The sequence below is a fragment of the Sinocyclocheilus anshuiensis genome, unplaced genomic scaffold, assembly GCF_001515605.1.
Source record: "Sinocyclocheilus anshuiensis isolate Anshui unplaced genomic scaffold, SAMN03320099.WGS_v1.1 scaffold1472, whole genome shotgun sequence".
Lineage (NCBI taxonomy): Eukaryota > Metazoa > Chordata > Actinopteri > Cypriniformes > Cyprinidae > Sinocyclocheilus > Sinocyclocheilus anshuiensis.
The window spans coordinates 145174-170213 of NW_015542453.1; the positions used below are offsets into that span (position 1 = coordinate 145174).

General features: G+C 36.6%; 1 protein-coding gene across 2 annotated transcripts in view; it reads right to left on the reverse strand.

Annotated features, from left to right (window-relative positions):
- Nucleotides 1–11354, reverse strand: part of LOC107693703 (cholesterol 7-alpha-monooxygenase-like) — a 12189-nt gene extending 835 nt beyond the window's left edge. The window contains exons 1-6 of one of the 2 annotated variants that reach the window (XR_001634783.1): nt 11229–11354; nt 10693–10933; nt 10003–10607; nt 9469–9599; nt 9196–9374; nt 8406–9092 (exon numbers count right to left, since the gene is read on the reverse strand). Coding sequence is in view for 1 of the 2 variants with exons in the window: in XM_016493168.1 (XP_016348654.1) it covers nt 8793–9092; nt 9196–9374; nt 9469–9599; nt 10003–10607; nt 10693–10933; nt 11229–11311 (1539 nt within the window). In the remaining variant the exon portion in view is untranslated. Of the gene's footprint in view, nt 1–8240; nt 9093–9195; nt 9375–9468; nt 9600–10002; nt 10608–10692; nt 10934–11228 lie in introns of those variants that run through there. The other variant, XM_016493168.1, reaches the window with a different exon arrangement.
- Nucleotides 11355–25040: the final 13686 nt, after the last annotated feature.

Here is a 25040-nt window from a genome sequence, read left to right on the forward strand (position 1 = left end):
ACGCCCCCCTAAAACGGCTCGTTCTAACACGCCCCCACATATCTACCTCACTATGTGGAAATATTTGCATAATGCCACCCAAATGTGCACTCAAAGAAAGAAGGTGTGGTTTCAGTAACTAGTTAGTGTTGAAGCAGCCATGTCAGGGAGAAGCTGTGTGTTTCTAGGGGAAAGCAAAAGCTTACAACAGAACAGCAATGCATTTTATGGACGACCGTTTCATGAACCTAGGAGAGGAGGCAGGGCTTAATTTGAGCCGGATCCTGCCGGAACAGGATCCGGGACCTCTCAGGTTTTGACTGTCTGTGTTCCGGTACCTATTTGCGCGGATCCGCCACCTCACGTGGTATAAAAACAACAATAACACAAAACACAATATGTTACATATATATTCAGGGCTTAATTTGTGCCGGAACAAGCCGGATCCTGATCCGGCACCTCCGAATTTGTCCGAAATCTGATCCGGCACCTCATTTGACAGATCCCCTCCTCGCGCCATTGAAAGAAGTTTGTGTTGACCTATAGCATGCATATATTTCATGAAAAAACTTCTATTATGAGCAGGCTTGCCTAGCATATACATATACAACAAACTTGAGCGTGCAAAGAGATGCGACGTGGCTGCTCTCACAAACCCGAATGCACGGATCCAATACTGATACACATGCGTTTTCTTTCTCAGATGTTTACATTTAGTTAAGACAAAACCGACTGTGCTTACGACGATACTCGCCAGGACAGCCATTTTGATGTAATTTTGTGCGTATTTGGCCGCGTAAGCGCAACAAGCTGCGAAAAATAACTCAATGACTGTGCTTACGAGGATAATCGCCAGAACGGCCATTTTGACGTCATTTTTTGTGTGTATTTGGTCACGTAAGCGCAACAAGCTGCGAAAAATAACTCAATTTGGTACTCACGAGGCGGTGCGATATGCGCGCTATGGATGGGATGTGACTGTGAGCGCATAGGAAACCCCCTTTGGAGCACGCGAGTATCCAATGGCTTAAACTTAAAAAGATGTGCAAATGATACAGTTTTGTGACGATGCAACAATGACTCGATTAAGCAAGTGACAATTCTGTCGACTGTCCCGAAACCTGAGCAAAAGTCTTGTATCGCAGCGTGCAGTAGTGCAGACTAGATGTGCTGTTGTGAAGCCGCTTTAAAACTGAGAGAAGACGCGGTACAGCTGAATCACTCACGCTGTTTTCAAATGACTGATTTAATCTGATAGTATGTGTGTATTTATTTACTCATGTAACCTACATGCTCTATTGAATATGTTTGCAGGAATTTCCCTCATTATAAACTCGAAAGCAGATTAAACATAATTTTATTATACAGAGATTTAAGGAAAAAAATCCATGACTTTTCCAAAACTTTTCCAGGCCCGGAAATGGCTGTTTTTAAATTTCATGACTTTTCCATTTTTTTCATGACCGTAAGAAGATGCACGCTGTTAATCACGTAAGCTGGTCCTCCATTGCGCGAATGCTCCGTTACCTCTCCCTCCTCTAATCATGCCGGATCCGTCACCCCACTTTGTTCCGGGACCTCGCAATTTACAAATTAAGCACTGTCTGTAGTACATCAATGTCCAAACACTGTCCGTAGTTGATGTTGACTAATAGCAAATGAAATCCAACCTCTTGTAATGAAAACACGCCACATCTCTCAAACACCAGACTCTTCCTAACCAGGAACAATCAAAACTAGTCCAGACTATGGTCTCACGTCAAAAAGAACTTTAAATCCATAATCAAACTGGACTATGATGTGGTGACCTCACCAATAAAGAGTCCTTCTAAAATGCATACAAATACACTGTCTTTAACTCTTAGCATCAATCCGAACATAGGCCATACATACACGTACCATCTCTGCAAAAAACATCAGCAATGTACACTTTTAATATACTCCTTTAGACTGGGCCTGAAATTACACATTTCCCAATCAGGACACAATTGGTGAGCCATGCTGGCTACTGCTGTTTGACCGGAATGAGCGGAAGCGGTCGACTGCGGCATAATAAAAGCTCTGCTGTTTCCCAGCTGTGTGTCGCGCTCGTTCAGCGGCCTCGTTTCACTTCGATGGCTTTCAGCCTCACCCTGCTTCATTCTACTACGTTAAGAAATCATTAGCTCATCCATGAACATGATTTCTGCCCGTGTCCAGTTGGATTGCATCGGCTGTGGGGAAGAAGACGACAATTCCCATGATTCCACACTCAGTCACAGCATCATCAAACTACGCCTTTGCCTCTTTGTTTATTTTGAATATGCGCCCTCTAGCGGCGAAAATTACATATTGTGCCTTTAAGGAAACCTAAAACACTCTAGCATCCCTAGTGGTAAGGAAGAAAACTGCCCACAAAATTCTTATTAACAGGCTCATGTCTGGCCCGACATGGGCTGCTAACAGAGAGCCTGTGGTGAGCCCAAAGCTGTTTTTTTATGCCAACCTGTTTAAGCTTGTCCATTGTGTGATCCTGTTGTCCTCACCAATTAATACTGTTGTCACTTCACTGCATAGTGAAAACGGAGAGCTTGCAGCTGCATGTCAAGTCATTTATGTCTTGTTTCAGCAGAGCATGTGCACCAACTTCCGCTATTAGAGATAAAAACATTCTGCTTAAAAAAACTCCTCCATATGCAGTAGCACAATATAACATTTTCTTTTCATCAGAAGCAACACTTAATTCTCTCATCTGCATGAGTACATAAACCACATGGCCTATAGATAAATGTGATGGCACATTCTGTACACTCAAACACTTATTTTACCCCCCAGACTGCATGTGCGGGACACAATTAGATGTTTATTCTTTATAAAACTACTTGTTTAGTCAATGTTTGTATGTAATTTGGTGTGTGTGTGTGTGTGTACCTAACCTCAGGTTGCTCCAGGGGGCCTGTCACTGTAATTAGTGTACTGAAAATCACTTTAGATGAAGCATCTGCTAAATGACAGCTTGCTGTTAACTTTCTTAGTAAATATAAATCTGAACATAAACATGGTTTTTAACATTGCCTGTCAATAATTAAAGATAACAGATGGAAAATTGAAAAAAGCCTGCATATGGAAACCTAGGGTTTTGATACAAACCCCATTTTAATATTAAAATTGCAAACTAAATGTGAAAACAATTCGTTCATACAATACAGTGAAAAACACTGTATTTGAGGATTCCTGCAAGCTCATACAGTATGAACAGCATTTCATTTCAAATACACTTCTGTTCATCAAAGAATCCTGATAAATGTATGCATCACAAGTAGAAGTGCTCAACATTATATCAATAATAAATGTTTCTTGAGCATCAAATCAGCATATTAGAATGATTTCTGAAGGATCGTGTGACAATGAAGACTGGAATAATGATGCTGAAAATTCAGCTTTCAGCCACAGTAATAAATTATATTTTAAAATAATAATATAATAGAAAATAGTTATTTTACATTATAAAATATTGCAAAAAATATTAAAACGTTTTTTTTTTTAATGTACAATATTACCAACCTTAAATTTTTTACCAGTTTTAGAATAGCTAAACCTTTTCTTTTTTTTTTTGGTAGGGTTAAACTCTATCTCAAACCAACCTCAAATCTAGACCCATGAAATACTGTCCCATGACTTGATGTAAGCAAGCACTAAATCAAAATCAGACTTTCAAACAAGTTCCAGATGTTACAAGACCAACATTTTTTTTTTACTTTTGTTATACTATAAAACAGCAGACAGATTTGGAGAAATTTAGCATTACAGGTCAATACAGACAATAAGAACTCTAATAGTCAGCATAACATTAGCCAAATAATCAATATTCTTTGCCATTTTATAACCCACTATTGTCATTAAAACATTGTCTTCGGGCATTCTAATTAAAATACCTGTTTCTGTTCAGTCGTACCAGTACATGGCTGTGACATATGAAAACATATGGACAACACAGTCTGTGCCAAGAGAGAATAATTTTTCTCCTCAAACATTTAAATCCCTTTTTGCAATCACATTTTACTTCACACAGACCATTTCGGGTCTCATTCGCATTGTAAATGATTTATCTGTCTCTTCAGGCGAGTAAATACATTAAACACTAAAAACTGCCAGTCTTTGGCTACAGCCAAAACTTTGCTTCTAGATAGTCCATTTCCATATCTGAACTCCATATTTGAAGTATTATCCTGTATTACAATGGCCTTGAGATAATCTTTATGAAGCAGTTAAGATAACATAAAACAATGAACTACTTCACTTTTCAATTACACCCGCCGTATACTTTTTCTATCAATTAATGATACTCTATCCAAATGGCTGTAGCCTAAAATGTTTAAAGCTGACATGCAATATACAAAGTTACACCATGACTGATAATAACCTCCAATACCGTGACAGACATTTCCCTTTTATTGTCTTGCACAAACAACTCTAACCTTGTAAAAGGTCACAAGCAAACAGCTAATTCAGATATATTATTTACACTGGCAGACAGCATCTGTCTGCTAACTGTCATCAGGTTCTGTGGAAAAGGCAAAAATAACCTCTCTCATCTATTCTTTACTAAAATGCATAACTCTATATTCTTAAGAACTCTAATTTAACACATATTTAACTATTGTTCATCACCAATGAGACCTCTATCATCTGAAATATGACACATAACGTTACTGTAAAATGTTGACTCACTGATCTGTATGGAAGCCCATTCAAAGCAGCAAGAAGTCATAATAATGGGAATAATGAGTATTTCGTATATTGAGAACATTTTTTCAGAATAAGGACTGTGATAATGAGATTGTGACTTAGTTACTCATAATAATGACTTATCTCACAATAATCTTCTCATACTAATGAAATACTGACTTTAATGAAAACTTGCCATGTTTGCTGTTCATGCATTTACACAAACAGATATTGCTAATGTGCCATCACTTCCTTCTTTGCACATGCGTAGATTAATTCAGAATTATGAGAAAGTGTCTCATTATATTGAAAAGATAATTCATTATTACAATAAAGTTTCAATCTTAACTTTTCGTCCTAATGCAAAGTGATCTTTTGTAGTTCATGTTGGCAGGGTTTGTTACATAATCAGGTCAAGGTCAAAGTGTACAGCAGTGCACACGAGTGCACTCTTTCACGTTGTAGCCTACCCTGAAAACAGCCGGGTTTACTAAGAGTCACTTTAATATTTGCATGCCTTATGCTCAGGCTTATCAACAGAAGAGGTGGTTGCCAAGCGTGTGTCCTTGACACAATCTATGTGTTTATCAACTAGATTTAGGTCTATGTCAGGATTACTTTTGACCATTTGGCATCCTTAGATAGTGATAGTCATGAACAGATGTTAAGGAAAAGATAAACGGGGGTAACAAACATTGACTTGCTGAAAGAATTCTGGGCTTTGAATATTGTGTATAATCTATTGCCTAGATTATTTTATTATTATAAATATTGTTGTTGTTGTTATATGTTTTATTATTATATCATTCGATGTCTTTCAAAAAAAAAGAAAGAAAACAGCCTGGAAAAAAAGCTGCTTTACTGGTCTTATCCAGTTTAAGATGGTCTCCTACACTGACCAAGAGCACAAGAGTCTATGCTGGTTTAGGATTAGCCTAGTTATTTATTTATTTTGTGCTTAACAGTGTTGGGAGTAGCGCGTTACAAAAGTAATGCATTACAGTAACGGATTACTTTTTGCTGTAAAGCAGTAGTGTAAAGCATTACTAATCAGTTTTCAGTAATATTTTACTCGGTACATGTTCAGTAACGCTTGCGTTACAACACACTTTTAGCCCAAAATGTAATTGTTCAAAGAAAAAAAAAACAGCAAGACCGCGAGACATTAACGAATAAAAAATGCCGCAAGTAAGTTCTATTTCCTGTTCGTGTTCAGTCAATAGCCGCGTGTGGTGGGTGTCCAAGTTTGTAAATAAAGACTAAACGACAGCTTCTGATATATTTGTTTTATATCTCCCTCTCGCTGGTGGAACTTTGTATTGTGTGACGTCCAGTGAAGGCGTGTTTAGGGTGGGTTTTACAGGAGTGCCGCGAGGCTACTGGCCCAACAGTGGAAACGCGGCATGATTTCGGCCTCCGTGCTCGAGGTCCGAGGCTATTAGCCCCACCCGGCTCGCACTGGCCAGTGGGAAAGCGGCTAATGGGTGAAGATGGCAGAAGACTGTACATGCGCGAGATGGACATATGCGCATCTTGTCATGGCATTAGAGTTTACATATAGTCCTGTTGTCTCTAATATGAATAGACCCAGGGCTGGATTGGTAATCGGGCATACCGGGCATTTTCCCGGTGGGCCGACGCACTTAAGGGGCCGACAGAATAAGATTTCAATACATGAGGATTCTGAATGAGATTTTTTTAGCGAGCCATTAAATGACTTGAGACTCGACTCGGACTCGTGAACAAAGACTCGAGACTTGACTCAGATTCCAGCGATAAAGACTTCAGACTTGACTCGGACTCCGAGTTAAAGACTTGTGAACATCTCTGATACATAAACACTTTTTAATAAAATGTAAATTCGTCCCCCGCGCTTTTTTGGCCAAGTCAAGTCAAGTGTGTTCATAGAGGTTTCCATGGGCCAATGCGAATAAATCTAGGTTTAAATTAAAAAAGACACTATATTGTCGAACCTGACGTTTTATTCTCATCCAAAACAACTAGATGTGATATGAGTATGATACATCATACATACATACATACACTACCAGTCAAAAGTTTCTGAACAGTAATATTTTTTTTATGTTTTTTAAAGAAGTCTTTTCTCGCCAAACCTGCATTTATTTGATCCAAAATACAGCAAAAGCAGTAATATTGTGATTTTTTTTTACTATTTAAAACAACTGCTTTCTATTTAAATATATATTAAAATGTCATTTATTTCTGTGATCAAAGCTAAATTTTCAGCATCATTACTCCATTCTTCAGTGTCACTTGAGTAATGATGCTAAAAATTCAGCCTTGAAACCACAGGAATAAATTACATTTTAAAATATATTCAAATAGAAAAGAGTTATTTTAAATAGTAAAAATATTTCACAATATTACTGCTTTTGCTGTATTTTGGATCAAATAAATGCAGGCTTGGTGAGCAGAGGAGACTTCTTTAAAAAGCATTAAAAATCTTACCGTTCAAAAACTTTTGACTGGTAGTGTATAGGCCTATCACATATACATATATATATATATATAAATGGTGGTGGGCCGCCTGGACCAAAAAATGCCTGGGCCGATTTTTTTGTCTCAGTCCAGCCCTGAATAGACCTGAATAGCTATTCACAGATATTGCCAGATAATCACTTTACCTCTACCATACTTTTAACAGACTTAGATCGTTTGTGATTCTGGCTGTCATCCTTTTTTGCATTGTCTTGAGCCTTCACTTTGCCAATTATAAGCTATATTGTTAGTAGCCTGAATAGCCCACAGTCATTATGATACACCATATCGCCCTATACTGAATGTAAAATGCTCTGCAGTAGGCTACATTTCTGTCATCCTTTCTTGCATTGTCTTGAGCCTTCACTTTGCCTATTATAAGCTATATTGTTAGTAGCCTTGATAGCCCACTGTCATGCTACACTCTACTGGATGTAAAATGCTCTGCAGTACATTTTAGAAAAAATATTATCATTCTACTTCTGTAGTTATTTTGGTGAATACAGTAATACAGGAGTCACGTAACGCATTACAATTCTGAGACAGTAATGTTGTAAGGTAAGGAATTACTTTTAAATAACAGTAACAAGTAATCTATAATGTATTGGAAGTAACTTGCACAACACTGGTGCTTAAGTTATCCGCAGAACGTTTAACAAATTAAACATGCCCCTTTTTCTTCAACACTGCAGCTTAAATGTACCCATCGTATTTTTACCTGTCAAGCAGAAGCAAACGAGCTCGCCGTCTGTTTTCAAACGCGCTGAACGCTCAGTCCAGCGATGAAAAGATGTAGCGGTGACCTCTTGTTTTTCTTCTTTTTTGTGCATATCAAATTTTATCTTTATTTTAAGATGTATATTGACTATAAGATGTTTGGTTGTGTACACCGTTATTATTACCAGAAATCGCGTTATTATAAACAACAAACTTTTGACATCCTCCAAATTTACGGAAGCGCGATCCAAATTCATCTTTCACAGTTTCCGGCTTCCCAAATATGGACTGTGCGCTGTGAACGCGCAAAGGCAAAAAACTTCTCAAAAACCATCTGATTGGCTAAACCATCAATCTGACCGGAAATATAAATTTTTTCCCCTATTGTTTAAAAAAGGCTGTTACAGAGTTCGGAGTGATAGCCTACTTCATCAGGACAATTATTACATTGATATTTGATAGTTTTCTGCATTTAATTCCATATAAAATTGTTTACAGCACACCTTTAAGCACCTTTTGTTTAAAAAGTAAAATTCACTTGCAATTACAAAGCACATATCATTTTACAAAAATGGTAAACCACCAATGAAATAGCACGAGTGATTACAATTTCTAACCAATGTTCAATATCAAATATTGAATACTGCCAGATATTTTAAGAATTGAGAAGAATACTATGAATAAACATAGGATAAGTGCAGTAAATGTTACTGAATTTTTTAAAAGGAGATCTCTGAAGTTTCCTTCAAACTTAGTAAAATCTCTCTCAAATCAACTCGAATAGAAAGAAAACACAATTGAAACCTATTCACATTTGTCTGCTTGGACGTGATGCAAAATGTACATTATTTACAGCTTAAGTCAACAGTCCATAAATAAGTGTGAGATTCCTAGTGAGATTTGAGTCTGTATCGAAAGTCAACATCATAGGTGGGCTGGAGAACACCCAGTCCGGCCCGAGACTGGTCCAACGGCGGTTCTTTCACATCAGGGTCTAAAAGGTCCATTTCAAAGTACGCTAGCAGTAGAGACAGGAACTGCTTGATCTCATGCACAGCAAAGAAGCGGCCAGGACACTTGGTCACCCCAGAGCCAAAGGGCATGTAGTAGTAACGAAGTTTGCGTCCGTTTCGGTAAAAGCTGGTCTTCTCCAGTCCATTCTCGTCAAGGTATCTATCATACTTATATGTCTGTTCGTGGCAAGATGCAAAAACATTAATGAGGAGATTAATTCTTACATCATTTACAAGTTTATTCTGATATGTTTTAGGTGAAAGCTGCAATTTATCTCACCAGAGGATCTTCATAGATCTCAGGATCAAAGTGAATCATCGGGGGGTACAGAGCTATTACATCATCTTTGCGGATGTGGTAAGACTCGTTGTTGTCCAGGTGAAGAAGGAAATCGCTCTTGGCCATTCGCACATTCAGGGACGCGCTGGACAGCCTCATCGCCTCTTTAATGATACTGTCTGAAATTACAGGGAAGCTTTAGTCCACATTACATTTTGGTATGTTAATCATATTGAGTACATGAACGTTTAAATATTTTCAAAGTGTTCCCACCTAGAATTGGCATGTTGTCCAACTGTTCCCTTGTTAGTACAAGTCGAGGATTCATGGGATCGACTTTCTGATAAGAACTTTCAAATGTTCGCCTCACCTCCTCACTAGCAGCTTTCATGGCCGCAGGGCACCTGCAAACAAGCAGAAGTTGTGTCATCTACTTAACAAGTACAGCGGGAAAAAATTTTTTTTTTTTTTGAGGTTATCAAAACAGATTACTAGAAAATATTATTTCAGTCTTTCTACACTTAATACAGTGTATTACTTGCTCTAATTCATTTTAAAATGTACTATCAATTTCTGAGTTAAAAAAAGTGTCTACACCGATGTTTGTTCTCTTATACATCAGAGGAAAAAATTAATTAATGTTGGTTAAGAACTTCTTCTAAATGCAAGTACAGTATAGTCTTTTCCAAGAACACTCTGAAGAAATGCTTATCTCCAACACTACAATAAACGCATTTATCTGTGCTGGTTGATAACCCTAGGGAGTGACTACTGTGCAGTTTTACACTTGCTAAATATGATTTGTACCTGATCATATGGAACAGGGTCCAGAAGGTTGCAGGCAAAGTGTTGGCTTGTGAAGCCCACAGCATGGCCACATGGGTCCTGGCTTTGCTCAGCTCGTTGAAGGTAGATAATGTGTCATTCAAGAGCATGCGTAAGCATATGAGGTCCGACACATTGGCACGCTTGCTGAGGTTCTCGTGGAGCATTGTCTTGGCGAGATTTTCACGAGCGCTGTAGGCACTTTTGAAAACGTGAATGGGGAGACCAGCGATCAGAGCAGGAAAGATCTTATCAAACTCTTTGAAGTTCTCCAATGCATTGAGCACCAGAGCTTTTTGGGCCTGCTGACGTGCAATACTCTGGTCTCCATCCAATTCCTTTCCAAAGAGGGTCAGGTAGCCTGCTTCAAACATGATCTTGTAGCAGAAGGCAAAAATACCATCGCTCTGCCACTCGGAGGGTTTGGCCTTCAGCATGCCTGACTGCAGCATGGTGCTCTGTAGGTTTTCCATCATGGTCTCAATGAGAGGAGACAAGGCCTCCCCTTGCAGAGTCTTCAAGAAGGTCTGATGCAGGTTCTCAGTGGTGTAACCTTGACTGGGATCCATGCTCTCGTGACCAAATGCCTGCAAGAACACATGCATGTCATCACATGCCAGTTTAAGTAGTTACTTTTGTTGTAAGCAATAAGCAAAATTGTATTTCGTTTACCTTTGCAGAGGCATCAAAGTGAAATTTCTTCCAATCTAGATGCCTTCCTTGGCGGATAACGGCATGGTAGGAGAATGGATCACAAAGGAAATGGACATACTGCCCAGCAATCTTGCATGTAAAAATGTGACCATGTTTCTTCTGTCTGCTGCGAAGAAACTCTAAAGGATTGGCCCCAAACTGAAGAGCACAACCGAGGTAAGGGATCCAGCCATTTTCTACTGGAGGCTCCCCAGGCCATCTGAAACAATCACAGCACCAGTCACAAAACAGCTCATAAAAGCAGGGTTTAAGAACAAGACTCAAGTTCTGTCATGTAGCTGATTCAATTCAGTGCTATACAAAGCAAAAATTGTTTGGAAAACTATCTAACTAAAACCACATAATCATTTAAGATGATCTTTCATTTAAAGAAGTACCCTGCAAATTAGTTATTTAGCATTAGAGATTGTAACATTATGTAACATCAATTGTCAAACAGATGTGAATCTCACCATCCCTGTTATGTTTTTAGTCACAAATCCGTGGGTATTTACCTTCTGCGTATTCCTGTGATAAGCCAAAGACAACAACAGAGCCCAACAACTATGGCCCAAATGAGGGCAATGCTTAGTATCATGACTGCTGGGGAGACAAAAACTGGCCGAACTAGAGTGTGGCTTTAATCCTTGAAGATGCACTCATGTGCTCTTAGTGCTGTTTTTATATGATTCACCACAAGCCACAGCCCTTGACGTAACTCCACGACTAATGACTGCCCCCACACTTTTTCCTGAAAACGTGCCAGATGCCTTTAAGAAAAAAAAACTGGATAGGTGTAGGCCTGTCTGTGTCTGTCTGTCTCTGTGTGCGTGTGTGTGTGTGTGTGTGTGTGTGTGTGTGTGTGTGTGTGTGTGTGTGTGTGTGTGTCCTTGAACGGAGTCCATGGACACCTCCACCTGACGGCCAGTAGACTGTACTTTGACAGTATTGCAAAGTTGGGAAACAGCTTCAAGGTCTTTGATATGTGTAATTTTTTGGGGGGGGTAAACTCTCTGAAACTCATTGAAAATATTTAAGTATGTTTATTTATAAAAAAAAAAAAGCCATGACCTAACCTTTATCTGTAGATTTTTATGCTGAAGTCATGCTATGCACGTATCAGGCAAATACATTTCTATGGATGTATTATGTACCTGTGGAAAATCATATTTCACCACTATAGGTCTTTCAGACATCTCAAAACAAAACTCGTTTTTAACAATGACTGTACACCCCATACAAACTATTTATGTTTTGATTGCGACACAAAACCTCTTGATGACTAAAAGGTTGAGGTTGCATCAGTGTCAAAAAAGGAATTCCAGGAAATATTTTCTATTGTCACCAAAAAAAAAACTATTTATTAAACATAAAAATATTAAACAAAAAAATACCACACCTATGGTATTTAAAATTATGTATAATATAATATTATTTTGTATTCAAAACCCTGTTTTGTTGTGTCAGATGAGCAAGTATAGCAAGTTATTAGTCATATTTTCAGCAGAGGTTTTCTAAGTATTTCCCTCACTGTGTGACGAGGAGAGGTTCAAAAGCTGTATGAATTGGCAAAGTGTTTATTTGCTTGCAAGAAGTTTATACTATTGTAACCTTAATTTGACAGGTCACTTCTGGATAAATGGTCATTGATCGCTGGTAACTGGTGCTCTGCCCAAAACCTCAAAGCATCAGTGAGTTCGGCCAGTTCAGACACACTGGCAACTGACATGAGCTAGTAAGTAACATTAATAAAAAATATTGAAAAATAAATAAATAAAGTGACTAGTTTAACATCAGTACACACATCATGCAAATAATGAGCCTAGACATGATTGTAGGAATGGATAATTGTTAACATTGTTTTGTTACCTTTGGGCATTTAATCTATTACATTTGCATACAGTTTAATTGGATTTAAAATGAATGAAACATTATTCTCGGATTCTATTTGCAACTGAATGCATCGATAATCAGCTTTAAGTACCAATCTATTGCCGATCTTATCAAAAGCAGTGTTTGAATCTCAATGTGTGTGACGTGTCTTACTGAAATGAGTTGACTCCATTGATAAGGTCCAGATGAAGGCCATGTTCAACTTTAATAATTAACACTGTGATGGCCAAGCATTCATTTGACCTTGAAACTACAGATAAAACAAACAATCTACTGCAATCAAATCATTCTGTACTGTATCCTCAAAAAGCCTCTTTCCACATTTGTTTATTCACCTCAAAAACAGTTACAAAATGTCTGAGAAGTGAAATGTAGCATCATATGTACATACCAATAAAAAGTGTGAAGGGGTTCATCTATAGCATAAAGGTATTCATAAAGTTTTATGACTGGTGTAAGTTTTCACGTGCATTCAAAGAATAAATTTAACTGAAAACAGCTTTTTATAGTCTGTTTTTAAACATTTGCTGTTACTCCAAATCTGAAGACTTGGAAATACCATATTTGATTAAGTTTGTGCTATATTGTGATATATAAATCTTGATGAATACTCCATCTTATGTGGATAAATAATGATATATAAAAAGGTCATAATAAAGAAACCTTTAATTACTTACTCTTCCTGAACATAGCATGGCATGACACTTATAAGGGACCGAAGACAGGAGACTTTTTATTTAAAAAAGGGAAAGATGTTTAATATATTGCCCACCCAACATCCAGGCTATTTAAAAAATGAAGGATAAATTAGCTTGAAAAGAAAACTCTTGGTTGAGAGGCTGAGCAGAGATTCAAGGCCTGAACTAAATGTGTTAAAAGGGAATCTTTAAAAACCCCTGGTTTAACCAATTAGTTGAGCATTTCTGTCATCTGATTGAGTTTGGGTTCCTTGCCACTGTTGGCTTGCTTAGTTGGGGTTTAAATGACACTTAATAATAAGTAATATTAGCAATTTGACTGCACTGACACTATTGGATGAGAACAAAACTTGAATTGAGCTGGATAAGACTCTATTGCTGTACAGCTGAATTGCATTTTTCATAACAGATTAATGTTGCAACATCAACACTGTTATTGAACTGACTTGAGGTGAATAATGACACTGCTGTTTTATTTTTGCATCAAGTTTGCATCATTTATTCTCTTACTTCCCTGTTTAATAAATCTGTTGAAACGATCTGTTTGCATAAAGCACTATACTAATAAACACTTGACATGATTAGTAGATAAGATTCTTGTGAAAATATAAAATAAAAAGGATATAAAAATAATATACAGAACAAAATGCTATTTTGAGGTAAGAAATAAAATTGTACTTCTGGTTTGTCATTTTATTTGTGATCATGTTAATGAATGCTGCCATGTATATCCTCTGAATCAGCAGGGCGACTTGTTTAATTTGTTATATAACATCTAAATACTTTTTACCTACATATTAAAAAAAAAAAAAGATTCAAAATCTCATGGCTGATCAGGCAGGGAGGGTCGTAACACAACTTTCCGAAGCAGTTTGGCTGGATACACAAAGATTATACAACACGGGACAATGTACCAGAGACTGAAGAGTGTTGTAACAAGATGAGTTGTAACATTCTTTTAACCAATTAGAAATTAGCTACAGGGGTGAAATCCCTATAAAATATAAGCACCACCGTCTGGTTGTGCAAGTTGCAAAATATTTTGAAAATAAAGACTTACCCCAAAGGCTGAGGAAAGCCTTTCCCTGTAATAAAACCTTCATTAAATGATTGCATCTTTTAATACAAGTACAAACATGAAGTCTATGTCTATCAACATCCACCAATGACTTGAAACTAGTGCTGGGATCACATTGATCAAAATAATACATAAGAGACTTCTTTTGAATTTGTATAGAAAAGCACATTCCACTGGTTTAAACTTAAATTGGTGCAAGCTGGTACAAGCATAAAACTTTGCAACAGCATGATACATACACTGTAGACAACACAAACTTTACTCATCCAGTTCTTTATGGAATGTATGGCTATCTAAGGCAAGATATAATGTAAAATATATTTCTAAAGAGCAAAATCTCTCTAGTAACAAGTATAAACATAATACATCCTATCTACAATTTTACCCTGCATTTGGTTCACCGGCTTGCATATGTGTGTCTTGTCAAACGTTGTTTGATGAGAGATAGCAGGCAAACTCTGTATTGCGTTTGCATTCAAGCTATACATTCTGTATTGCATTCAAGCTATATGTTTTTTGTCTCAATTCAATCTCAACTCAATTCAATTTGATCTTGCAGATGCTACAGGTAGGCTACTTTACTGCAAAAAATAACTAGTCCTCAAACATAAACCATAAAGGCACTTATTATGATAACTATAAATATATAACAAATAACTGCAAACAATTCTCTTTCTCTTCTTTTCTGCTTTTAACTAATGCTCTAATTTGTGTAACCTATTATACTTAAATTTGCAATGGCTCTTATGATATATTGCTTCCACTGTTCCTTACTTGAATATCAATATCAATTTGGATAATAGCATAATTTGGATTAACATACGGCATTTGTGTCTGTCAACACACATCCACATGCACTATGACCCTTACAGTGCCATAAAAGGAAAACAGCATGAGATTAAAGCAAAACTATAACTAACCTTGAAGCTGGACTGGTAATGTAGAGATAAAAGGACAACGGTTTACTGTAGCCTATTCAAACACTCCACCAAAATCAGCCAAAATATACTTCCAACATCTATACTCTTATTGTTCTTCATGCAGCCTGGGGAGTTGGGGGCTTGTACATTTTGAAAAGTGCATTTTCAACCCCAAAACCATATTAATTTAGGGTTGCTCAAATCATAATCTCTATTATTTTTAAATAATTAAATCACATTTATTTAACACGATTAATGGTGGTTGATATGACAAAAACCTCTTTTACAATCTCTATTTCTCAATTGACAGACAGCAGCAGGACACAGACAACTTCAGGTAAATTAGAATGCTGTCACTTTAAGACCTCTTGTGTGAATCCAATAAATTGATAAACATCCAATTTGCTCCCAACTGTTTACGTTCAACCAACTGTGTTTCCATGAATATTTACCAACAAGGGCATATTAACATGTTTTTGTGTGTTTATGACTGTTTAGCCATGCACCGGAAACCCATGGAACCCATGCAGCGGCATGCACAGAAAAACTTTGAATGTATGGTCAATACAAACTTAACCTCAAAAACAATTCTCTTTACCAGCATGCACCATGTCATGTGTAGCTGTTGAAGGTCAGTTTGCATTTCAATGCACTTTGTGAAATGCTAATCTACCTCAGTTACAGTTGAGTTTCTGCCCAAGCATTGATTTTTCCTGGCCAGAACTGTATGTTGAATTCATGATTCAGTAAATACGTCAGGCTACTGTTATCTGTTTGAACTATGAAATGAGGCAGATAGGTGAAGGAAAACCCTGACCTCTTCAAAACAATATTCAACTTCAAAGCTCAAACTGTAGAGGTTTCTTGTCCTGGTTTCTTGTCCTATTTCCACAATTAGTATACCTCCCCAGATTTTTTGTGTTTCTCATGCCATACCAGCAATTATTGGATTGTATTTTTCTTTTGTACGTTTTCTTGACTCATCTATGGCCTAAATCAAGCTGGAACTTGAGTGATAATAACTCAGATGACTCTACTGGCATTTGCAATCATGCAACGGTTGCTGAGACTCAGTCATACAGACGCATATCATAAATCCTGTCAAGTTACATGATCCTTTATTAATTAACCCCGGGTGACACACTTTACCATAATCTCCAGCTGAAATCTAACTCCAGTGAGTGCGTAGATCAGAGGTAAAGTGCATGACAGGTGCAGGTTTCTGAATTATTAAGCAGCTGCAGATGCATCTGAGTGTATCATTTTCTCAGACACTCATGATAGTAGTTTCTATTGGCAAGAAGATCATAAATGCATTTCTTGAGCACTGAATAGAGGAGTATTCCTTCATAATGGTGATCACTGATTATCAGCTTAATAGCTGCTCTGTTTTGTATAATTTTTTTATTGCTACCTATAGCAGCAGTATTATCAGTCAACAGAAAAGAGTCACTTTAGGTCAAGGCTAGGCCCTAATTAATTGTGCATACATTATCTACACATTCTGGATGTTACATGGTTTGTACTTAATCTCTGCATAGATGTTTCATGCTAACATCCCCTTTCATTTCAGCAGGACTGCCACTATAATGGTGGAAAGCATAGAAATGATTCTAAGGGGATCCACAACAATTCCATTAGATGAGCTGTAGAATCCAGTAGAATTAAATTAGTGTTTGTGTTATGTCACATAACTAATACACAGTTGGGGTTCTATTTGATATAAAAGAGAAAGGTGAAGGAATTCAGAATCAGTTGAGTTTTGGTAGCATGCTGCTCCTGATATGAAAACCTGGGTTGACTTTTGTCTGTGTCTCAGTTCTGTTTCCCTCTCTGCTTGTGCTTGCATGTTTATTTCATCTCTGCCTTATCTTTTAAAGGGGTCATATGATGCGATTTCAATTTTTCCTTTCTCTTTGGAGTGGTACAAGCTCTTGGTGCATAAAGAAGATCTGTAAAGTTGCAAAGACTAAAGTCTCAAATCCAAAGAGATATTCTTTATAAAAGTTAAGAGTTAACCACGCCTACCTAAAATGGCTCGTTCTAACACGCCCCCACATATCTACGTCACTATGTGGGAAGATTTGCATAACGCCACCCAAATGTTCACGCAAAGAAAGAAGGCGTAACTTTTATTCTCGCTGTAGTATTGTTGCCGTCGCCATGTCGTGAAGAGCTGTGTGTTTCGTTGTGAAAGCGAAACTACTTTGTTTATAATGTTCTTTTTAGCAGCATCATATGACCCCTTTAAAAAAAGATAGAAAGATATGTTTATCAAACAAGCCATATTAATATTAGACAACACAAGTTATGACACAAGTCAGACAAAATAATGAATGGAAGATGATAAAAGACTTATTAAGTTTCACTACAGTAGCATTAATGGGTAAATACGCTGCGCAAAAATAAATAAATAAATAAATAAATAAAACACAACATGCTGAATAATTTGAAATTAAGCCCAACAATTGAATTTAAAATGGGTGAAATGTATAATTTACTGTAATCATTTATTTAATTAATCTAAAACTAATTTATATGGTAAAAGTAATAGCACTGAAGAAAGAAAATAAACCAATTATTTAAAGAACAGACAAAAAAAAAATTAAAGAATAGTTCGTCCAAAATTGAAAATTCTATCATCATTTAATCATGTGACTTTCTTTCTTCTGTGAAACACAAAAGAACATACTTTGAATGTTTTTTTTAAAGTGAACATCTGTGAGGTCAGGTGTTTCACAGAAGAACGTCATATAGGTTTGACATTAGGGTGAGTAAATGCTAATAGAATTGACATTTCTGAGTGAACTATTCTTTTAAAATATAGATAGATAAAATGACTGATGAGAAAAAAATGTTGTTATTTTGTTATATTTGTGATACTGGAAAATGGCTTTGATTTGATTTGATCTCAGGTCACCTGCACACTTAAACTAGAGCATGAACCACATCCCTATCTGAACTTAAAACATAAAAAAGTGACCAGTCCTTTTGCAGCCCTGTATTTCATTTCTGTTGACCTATATACAGTAATTGTTAAGCTGTCTGATGCATGTAGTGCTGCTTTCCTTATTCTGACTTGACTCTATGAAACTTTTCTATGCTTGGCTACTGTCATTTCATCATTACTGATGAGTCTTGTCCTGAACTCACCTGGTTTTATGATGCACAAGAGTCTCTGAATGACTTCCTTTTCAGTGTAATTAGTTTCAGTCTCTCCTCAATCTGTCCACACAGTTTGCTGACTGTCATCCAACTGTCCCTCATGTATTTTCAAATACCCTGCCTTTCAAGAAAGCCAAGTCCCTCAGGAGAACACAACGTCTGCTCTAGCACTCAATGCTAAATGGACGAGATGTGCTTCAGTGTGTGCTCTTGTAGGAGCAGATTTGCCTAATGTGGGAACAATGTGCCATTTTATCTGCTCCTAGCAGAACAATCTTGAAGATAAGCAAGAAAAGAAAGTCTGTCAAGGCTAACTTTGATGTTGTCTTGACAAAACCTCATATGAAAGTTTGTTTGAAGTGTGAAGGTTATTTAAACTGTCTGTACTTCTAATACTTTGGAAGTTTGCAAAGAGAGTTGAAGTTTGAAGGTTATAAGCATTGTGTATTGTGAATACTTGGGCCATATGAAGACACGAGCAACGTTTGATGGCATTTAGACTTGTTGTTGCTAGGCAGATGTTTAAATGTTTTTGGATTGGTAGACTGATAGAATGAGTAGTTTGAAAGCTCAAGGAAATTAGTCCAATTTTAACTGCAAGTCACTAACTCTAAGCAGAACAGCCTGTAGGTCTGTGCTAACTTTGGTGGATGCAGAAATCTCTATGGTCAGAGATTTTAAAAAGACTCGTTTCAGTTTCTCAGCTCAACATAATGGTTACTATATGATAAATGGCTAAACTACTTTTTCAGTCATGAAATTGTGGTATAAACACAACACTGGAAAAAAAGTGTGTTGGATTTACATGATCTACTGTATGTAGCCACGTACATCAATTCCATGTTAATCCAATTCATGTAATTTGAACAATGATTTTGTGAAGTATGTGAATGAAGTGGTGATTTTGAGCTGAATCAACATTGAACTGAATAATGACAGTGCTGTCTTCAGTAGAGCTGCTTAGAGCTGAACAGAACTGGTTTCATAATGAATGAACTTTACACACTTATTGAACTGAACTTGAACCAACACTGAACTGACTGAAGCTGAATAAATGACACTATTTTTAGCCTTATTTTTTTTTTTTACGTTTGCACTATTGATTCTGTTACTTTATTGTTTAATAGTCTGATTACTGCTTTGAATCTGTATTGCATAAAGCACTATAAAAAATAAAGGCAACCTGTTTTTTATGGTTCCCTGATAGGATTAACTAGCTAACAAACTGTTAGCAAGCAATAGCATTTTAAATATTAAATTAGCATGGTAAATAATAAATGCTATTTGGGTAAAACAACTAAACGTTTCTCTTACGCAAAAGCTCAGGTGTAACTGAAAAGGTTCCAAACTCAAACTAAACATTGAACGCTATCAAGTCTCCCTCTCTTCTAATCTTGCTCAACACATAAAATAATACTTAATTTCAACATTTTTAGTCTTCTCATTAAATCCCCATGCTGGGAATGACAGTTTCAGTAGTGTCGATAGCAAAAATCATTTTCAGGTACATGATTGGTTTACATTCATCTACATAATTTAATCCTGTAGATTGCACATTTTAGAGAATTGTGCAATCTCTAAATTGCACTTCACAAAATGAGGAAAATCGAAAGCAAAGACAACAAGTTCAGAAGAGAAATACAGTTTTGTTGTGTAGATCACAAATACAATCTGACTGAGTTTTAAAGTTTTTTTTTTTCAGTGCAGTTTATGAACTCAGGTTGACAATTATATCAACAATTACAAATGTGAAAAACTCTGTCCTCTAACTCTAACAAAGTTTTACATTTTTTTGAAAGGCAGATAAAAGCAACACCACTTTCACTGTCATTATCATATCTGGGCGATGCTGGTTATCTTAAAGGGGTCATATGATGCGATTTCAAGTTTTCCTTTCTCTTTGGAGTGTTACAAGCTCTTGGTGCATAAAGAATATCTGTAAAGTTGCAATGACTAAAGTCTCAAATCCAAAGAGATATTCTTTATAAAAGTTAAGAGTCAGCCACACCTAAGTGTTACAAGCTCTTGGTGCATAAAGGAGATCTGTAAAGTTGCAAAGACTAAAGTTTCAAATCCAAAGAGATATTCTTTATAAAAGTAAAGAGTTAACCACGCCTACCTAAAACGGCTCGTTCTAACACGCCACTATGTGGGAAGATTTGCATAACGCCGGCCAAATGTTCACGCAAAGAAAGACAGCGTAACTTTTATTCTCGCTGTAGTATTGTTGTTGCCGCCGCCATGTCGTGAAGTTGTGAAAACGAAACTACTTTGTTTGGCCTTCCAATGAGGACGATATCTGCTTCGTCATGCCTGGAGCTGATCCGTGCTGGTTGCTGAGGAAATACTACAACTTTGCGCTGTGGATCGCCGGATCGGCTTTCACCGTGGACGAAGCGGAGTCCAGTGCAAGGTCGTCACATGTGGTTGCCCCAAGCCTCCTTCGTCGAATCCGCCGCCTCTGCTCACTCTAGCCCTCTGGCCGTTCCTCAATTTATCCCCCAGCCTCTGCTCACTCTAGGCCGCCGTGTGTGACGCTGTGTTTCGTTGGGAAAGCGAAACTACTTTGTTTGGCCTTCCAAAAATGGACACGACTAGAAATCAGTGGTTAAGTTGTATTTACAACACTGTTCCAGAACACTTCAACCCAAATATTCAGATGTGTGCAGCACATTTTATGGAGGACCGTTTCCTGATCCTGGGAGAGTAGACTACAATGCCGGCAACCTTAAACCGCATAAACACATTTCATTACACCATAATGTTCTTTTTAGCAGCATCATATGACCCCTTTAAGTATTATTTGGGCTAAAAGGCAGTGCAGTTTCAGTAAGCATTCAGTATTCTGTATGCGGGAAAAAAAAAAATGTAAAATTGCTATAATTACAGCAAGCAACATGAAATATTAATTAAACATGAAATTTAAAAATAGAAAGACTGAAATAGTATTTTCTTGTAAAACATACTCCAATAAACTTTATTTACAATTTTTTTTTTTTTTAATGTCATATACAATAAAGCACACTAAGTGCTATACTTTATCCAGTAGTGCAATATTTCCAACATTACAAATGAACCAGAATTAAAATCAAATATTCTTAAATAAAAAATTCTAGCAGTCATACCACGTGCTGTATTAAACACTATGATGAAGTCATTTGACTGCATTTATTATTATATAATTCACTCTGTTTTACACACTTTAATACTTTATGTTGCCAATAAGCTAGTATTCTTTTGTGAACAGCAAAAACATCTACATCTTGTGTCTTTACATAAGGATCTTCTGTGTGAACACGCTGCCCCCTTTAGGCTCAGTGTGTAGAGATTTGAATGGCCTGTCAAACTGTTGAACTAGTTTGGCATTTTGTTCTAGTTCAGAAGTGAGCACGTTTTAAAATATTAAGCACAGTATAAAAACACTGGCATTTAGTAAAGTGAAATTAGATTATAAAAGTGTTTCAATGTATATTCTTACCAATGTAGAAAGCAGAACTCACCACTAGGGGACAGTCTCTGTTTGTCATGATGTAGTTCTTGTTCAGGCTGGTCTGGAATGACTGTTGTCGTCTGACATCGAGCACCGAGAATGAACCACAATATAGTTTGTTTTTGAAAAATTGTATACAATAATGTAAGATTTTTGCACCACACATGCGCTATTTATAGTAAAATAAATCTGAATGTGAGGAACATATTTGAATATCACCATGGCTTCCCTTACCAAAAAGTAGTATACTTCAAGTTTATTTTAGTAAGTATACTTAAGTAGTGTTCAAGTATATTTTAAGTATACTTTATGTAGTAAGTATACAAATATCAGTGTACTAGTAGTATACTTGCAAGTGTACTATTTCAATACTCCTTGGGACTAAATTGGCCCACTTTCTAGTATATAAAAGTATACTTTTAAGTATACATACTAATAGCACACTTGAATAAACTTCTTTTTCGTAAGGGTTACCTTCACTACAAACCGATAAGGATCGATCCAGATAAGATTTCTGTTCCTTCTCTGCGTGCGAAGAGTTTGATATAGAACTGAGAACTGAAATGAAAGCTTTCTAGGTCAATTATAGACCTGCGTGACTGACCTTCCATCCTCAGTGTCGTCCGTGACCACAAACCTACTTGTGCGTTGAGTCCCTGAAGTGTGTATGTGAAACTAATCAATTCATATGCAGACATTTCTTATCGATATTTAAAATTTGAGTTCGTGAAATGTTTCTGTTCCATTTAAGGTCACTGAAAAAAAAAATATCAAAGAGCCCTTTGATAAATACCCATTAAAGATTTTCAGAAATGGAAAACACTTCAGTCAGGTGATTCTGGTTGTTGGTCATATGTGTAGTTGAGGGAAAGGTATTAAAACAATCTACTATACAGGTGCATCTCAATAAATTAGAATGTCATGGAAAAGTTCATTTATTTCAGTAATTCAACTCAAATTGTGAAACTCGTGTATTAAATAAATTCAATGCACACAGTCTGAAGTAGTTTAAGTCTTTGGTTCTTTTAATTGTGATGATTTTGGCTCACATTTAACAAAAACCCACCAATGACATTCTAATTTATTGAGATGCACCTATAGATGTTAGAAGTCATGCTTCCATAAATCGAACACGTGATGAAATATACTTATAATGCACTGATTTAAAAGATATAATAATCTACACGGCCTAATTTAAGTTTCATAATTCAGGTTTTTACCTTCTTTCATCATGCGTCTTCAGTAATGTGAGGCTAGAGAGGAATCTTAGAGCAGCTGATGCTGGTTAGCTGTGGGCTACCATTTGAATTTCAATTTCAGGAGCATTCACTGCACACAGATCCCTCTTACTCTCCTGACTGAACACAAGTGAATGCAGGTTGTTGACAAAGCTTTTACCAACCTACAGGAATTTTAACGATGGGTCCTCGCATGCTTTCTAATGATATTTCGCTCTGACGGGTTGCTCGTATTGTTCAAATACTTGAAGGTATAACCTGACTAAAAACAAAAGTAGCAGAAACATGAAGTCCTACTAAATTAAGCCCTGAACCACCATGATGTGACATTTAAACATAATCAAACATTTAAAAGCTGATCGAGATTCATTTTAAGAAATCTGAATGTGCAAAAATTATGGAAATAAATAGAGTAATAATTGTACATTTGGCACTCATTAATTTAAAGATACTTTATTAGGAAAACATTACAATGTGTAATGTGTTATAGTATCACATTTATTTCCTGCATTCTTACCTCACCACTGGGTTTGGTCCTGCTATTTTCATGATCTTTGTGATAATGTACACATAAAACATAGACACTGCATAAAGATCGGGCCATTTAGCAGAATTACAGTATTATATCAGTCTTTTATATTATATTATTTGCTTGGTACAATAAAAATATTTTTTATTTACTGCCCTAGAGAAAAATAAATATACTAAAACGTATTTGAAATACATTTATTTTATGCTAAGTATATTACAAATACATTTACATATCTATGTATTTGATAAAAATACCCTGCAATTGTACTTTTAGTAAACTGAACTGGTATACTTAAAGTCTGCTAAATTGGAACAACTAATTTTGTACTTAATGCACTTTAATTGTGCAGAAGTAGTGCTGAAGTCCAACTAAACATATAATGAAGTGTATTTGATTGTGCTAAAGTGGAACTATTGCAAGTATACTTCAGGTATACCTTGCATTTGAAGGCCGGTATTGTTCAAAGATCATAAAATCTTCATAAATAGTGACATTAAAACACATTTTAGGCTTAATATTAAGAAATGTGCATCGTGTAGTGCAAGTACTCCAAATAAAGTTACATTAAAATTTGTATATCACTAAGTCTCAAACGAAATATTACAATCAGTAAATATGTTAATAGATTTGAACTATGAAATAAATTTATTTTAAATATATTACTTTTTTACTAGGGTGAACAAAGCAAAACTGAAACTGAACTTAACAGATCAGCATGCAGTTCAATTTTTTAGCCTACAATAATCAAGCAACTTCATTTAAAATAAACTTTTTTTTTTAAGTTACACTGAAAAATCACTTGGTTTGGAAATCTGAGGGGCATGTGCTCTTCATTTCAATATTGATGTAATGTGTAGAGTTGAAGGAATCTCTGTTTATTAATGCTGCAGCGTCACAGACAAAACAAACAGGGACAACAAGGCCACACTCAGCCTGTTATGGCACCGCGTGATCACTGTGAGCCTCTGGCCTGAGAGAGCCGCTGAGCGGGAATCGGTGGTAAATGTCATGTTAGCTCACAGCTGTAAGCGTTGGGCTTAAACATCTGCATTAGAAAAGCATGAGTCAAAGGGATGAAGAAACTTGCAGCCTTTGTGTTGCTGAGCGAGGCGTGCAGGGGGAATGATGGCAGCCAATGAACCCCAACAACCATGTCGCAGCATCCCTCCAGCGGAGAGAGAGACACAGCTCAAACATGGCTTGCTTTCATTGCTTAATGTTCTGCTCTGCTCCTGCCAGGGAAAGTGAGAGAGAGAGAGAGAGAGAGAGAGAGAGAGGCTATAGAAAGGGCATTCATCAATGCCTCTTTTGTC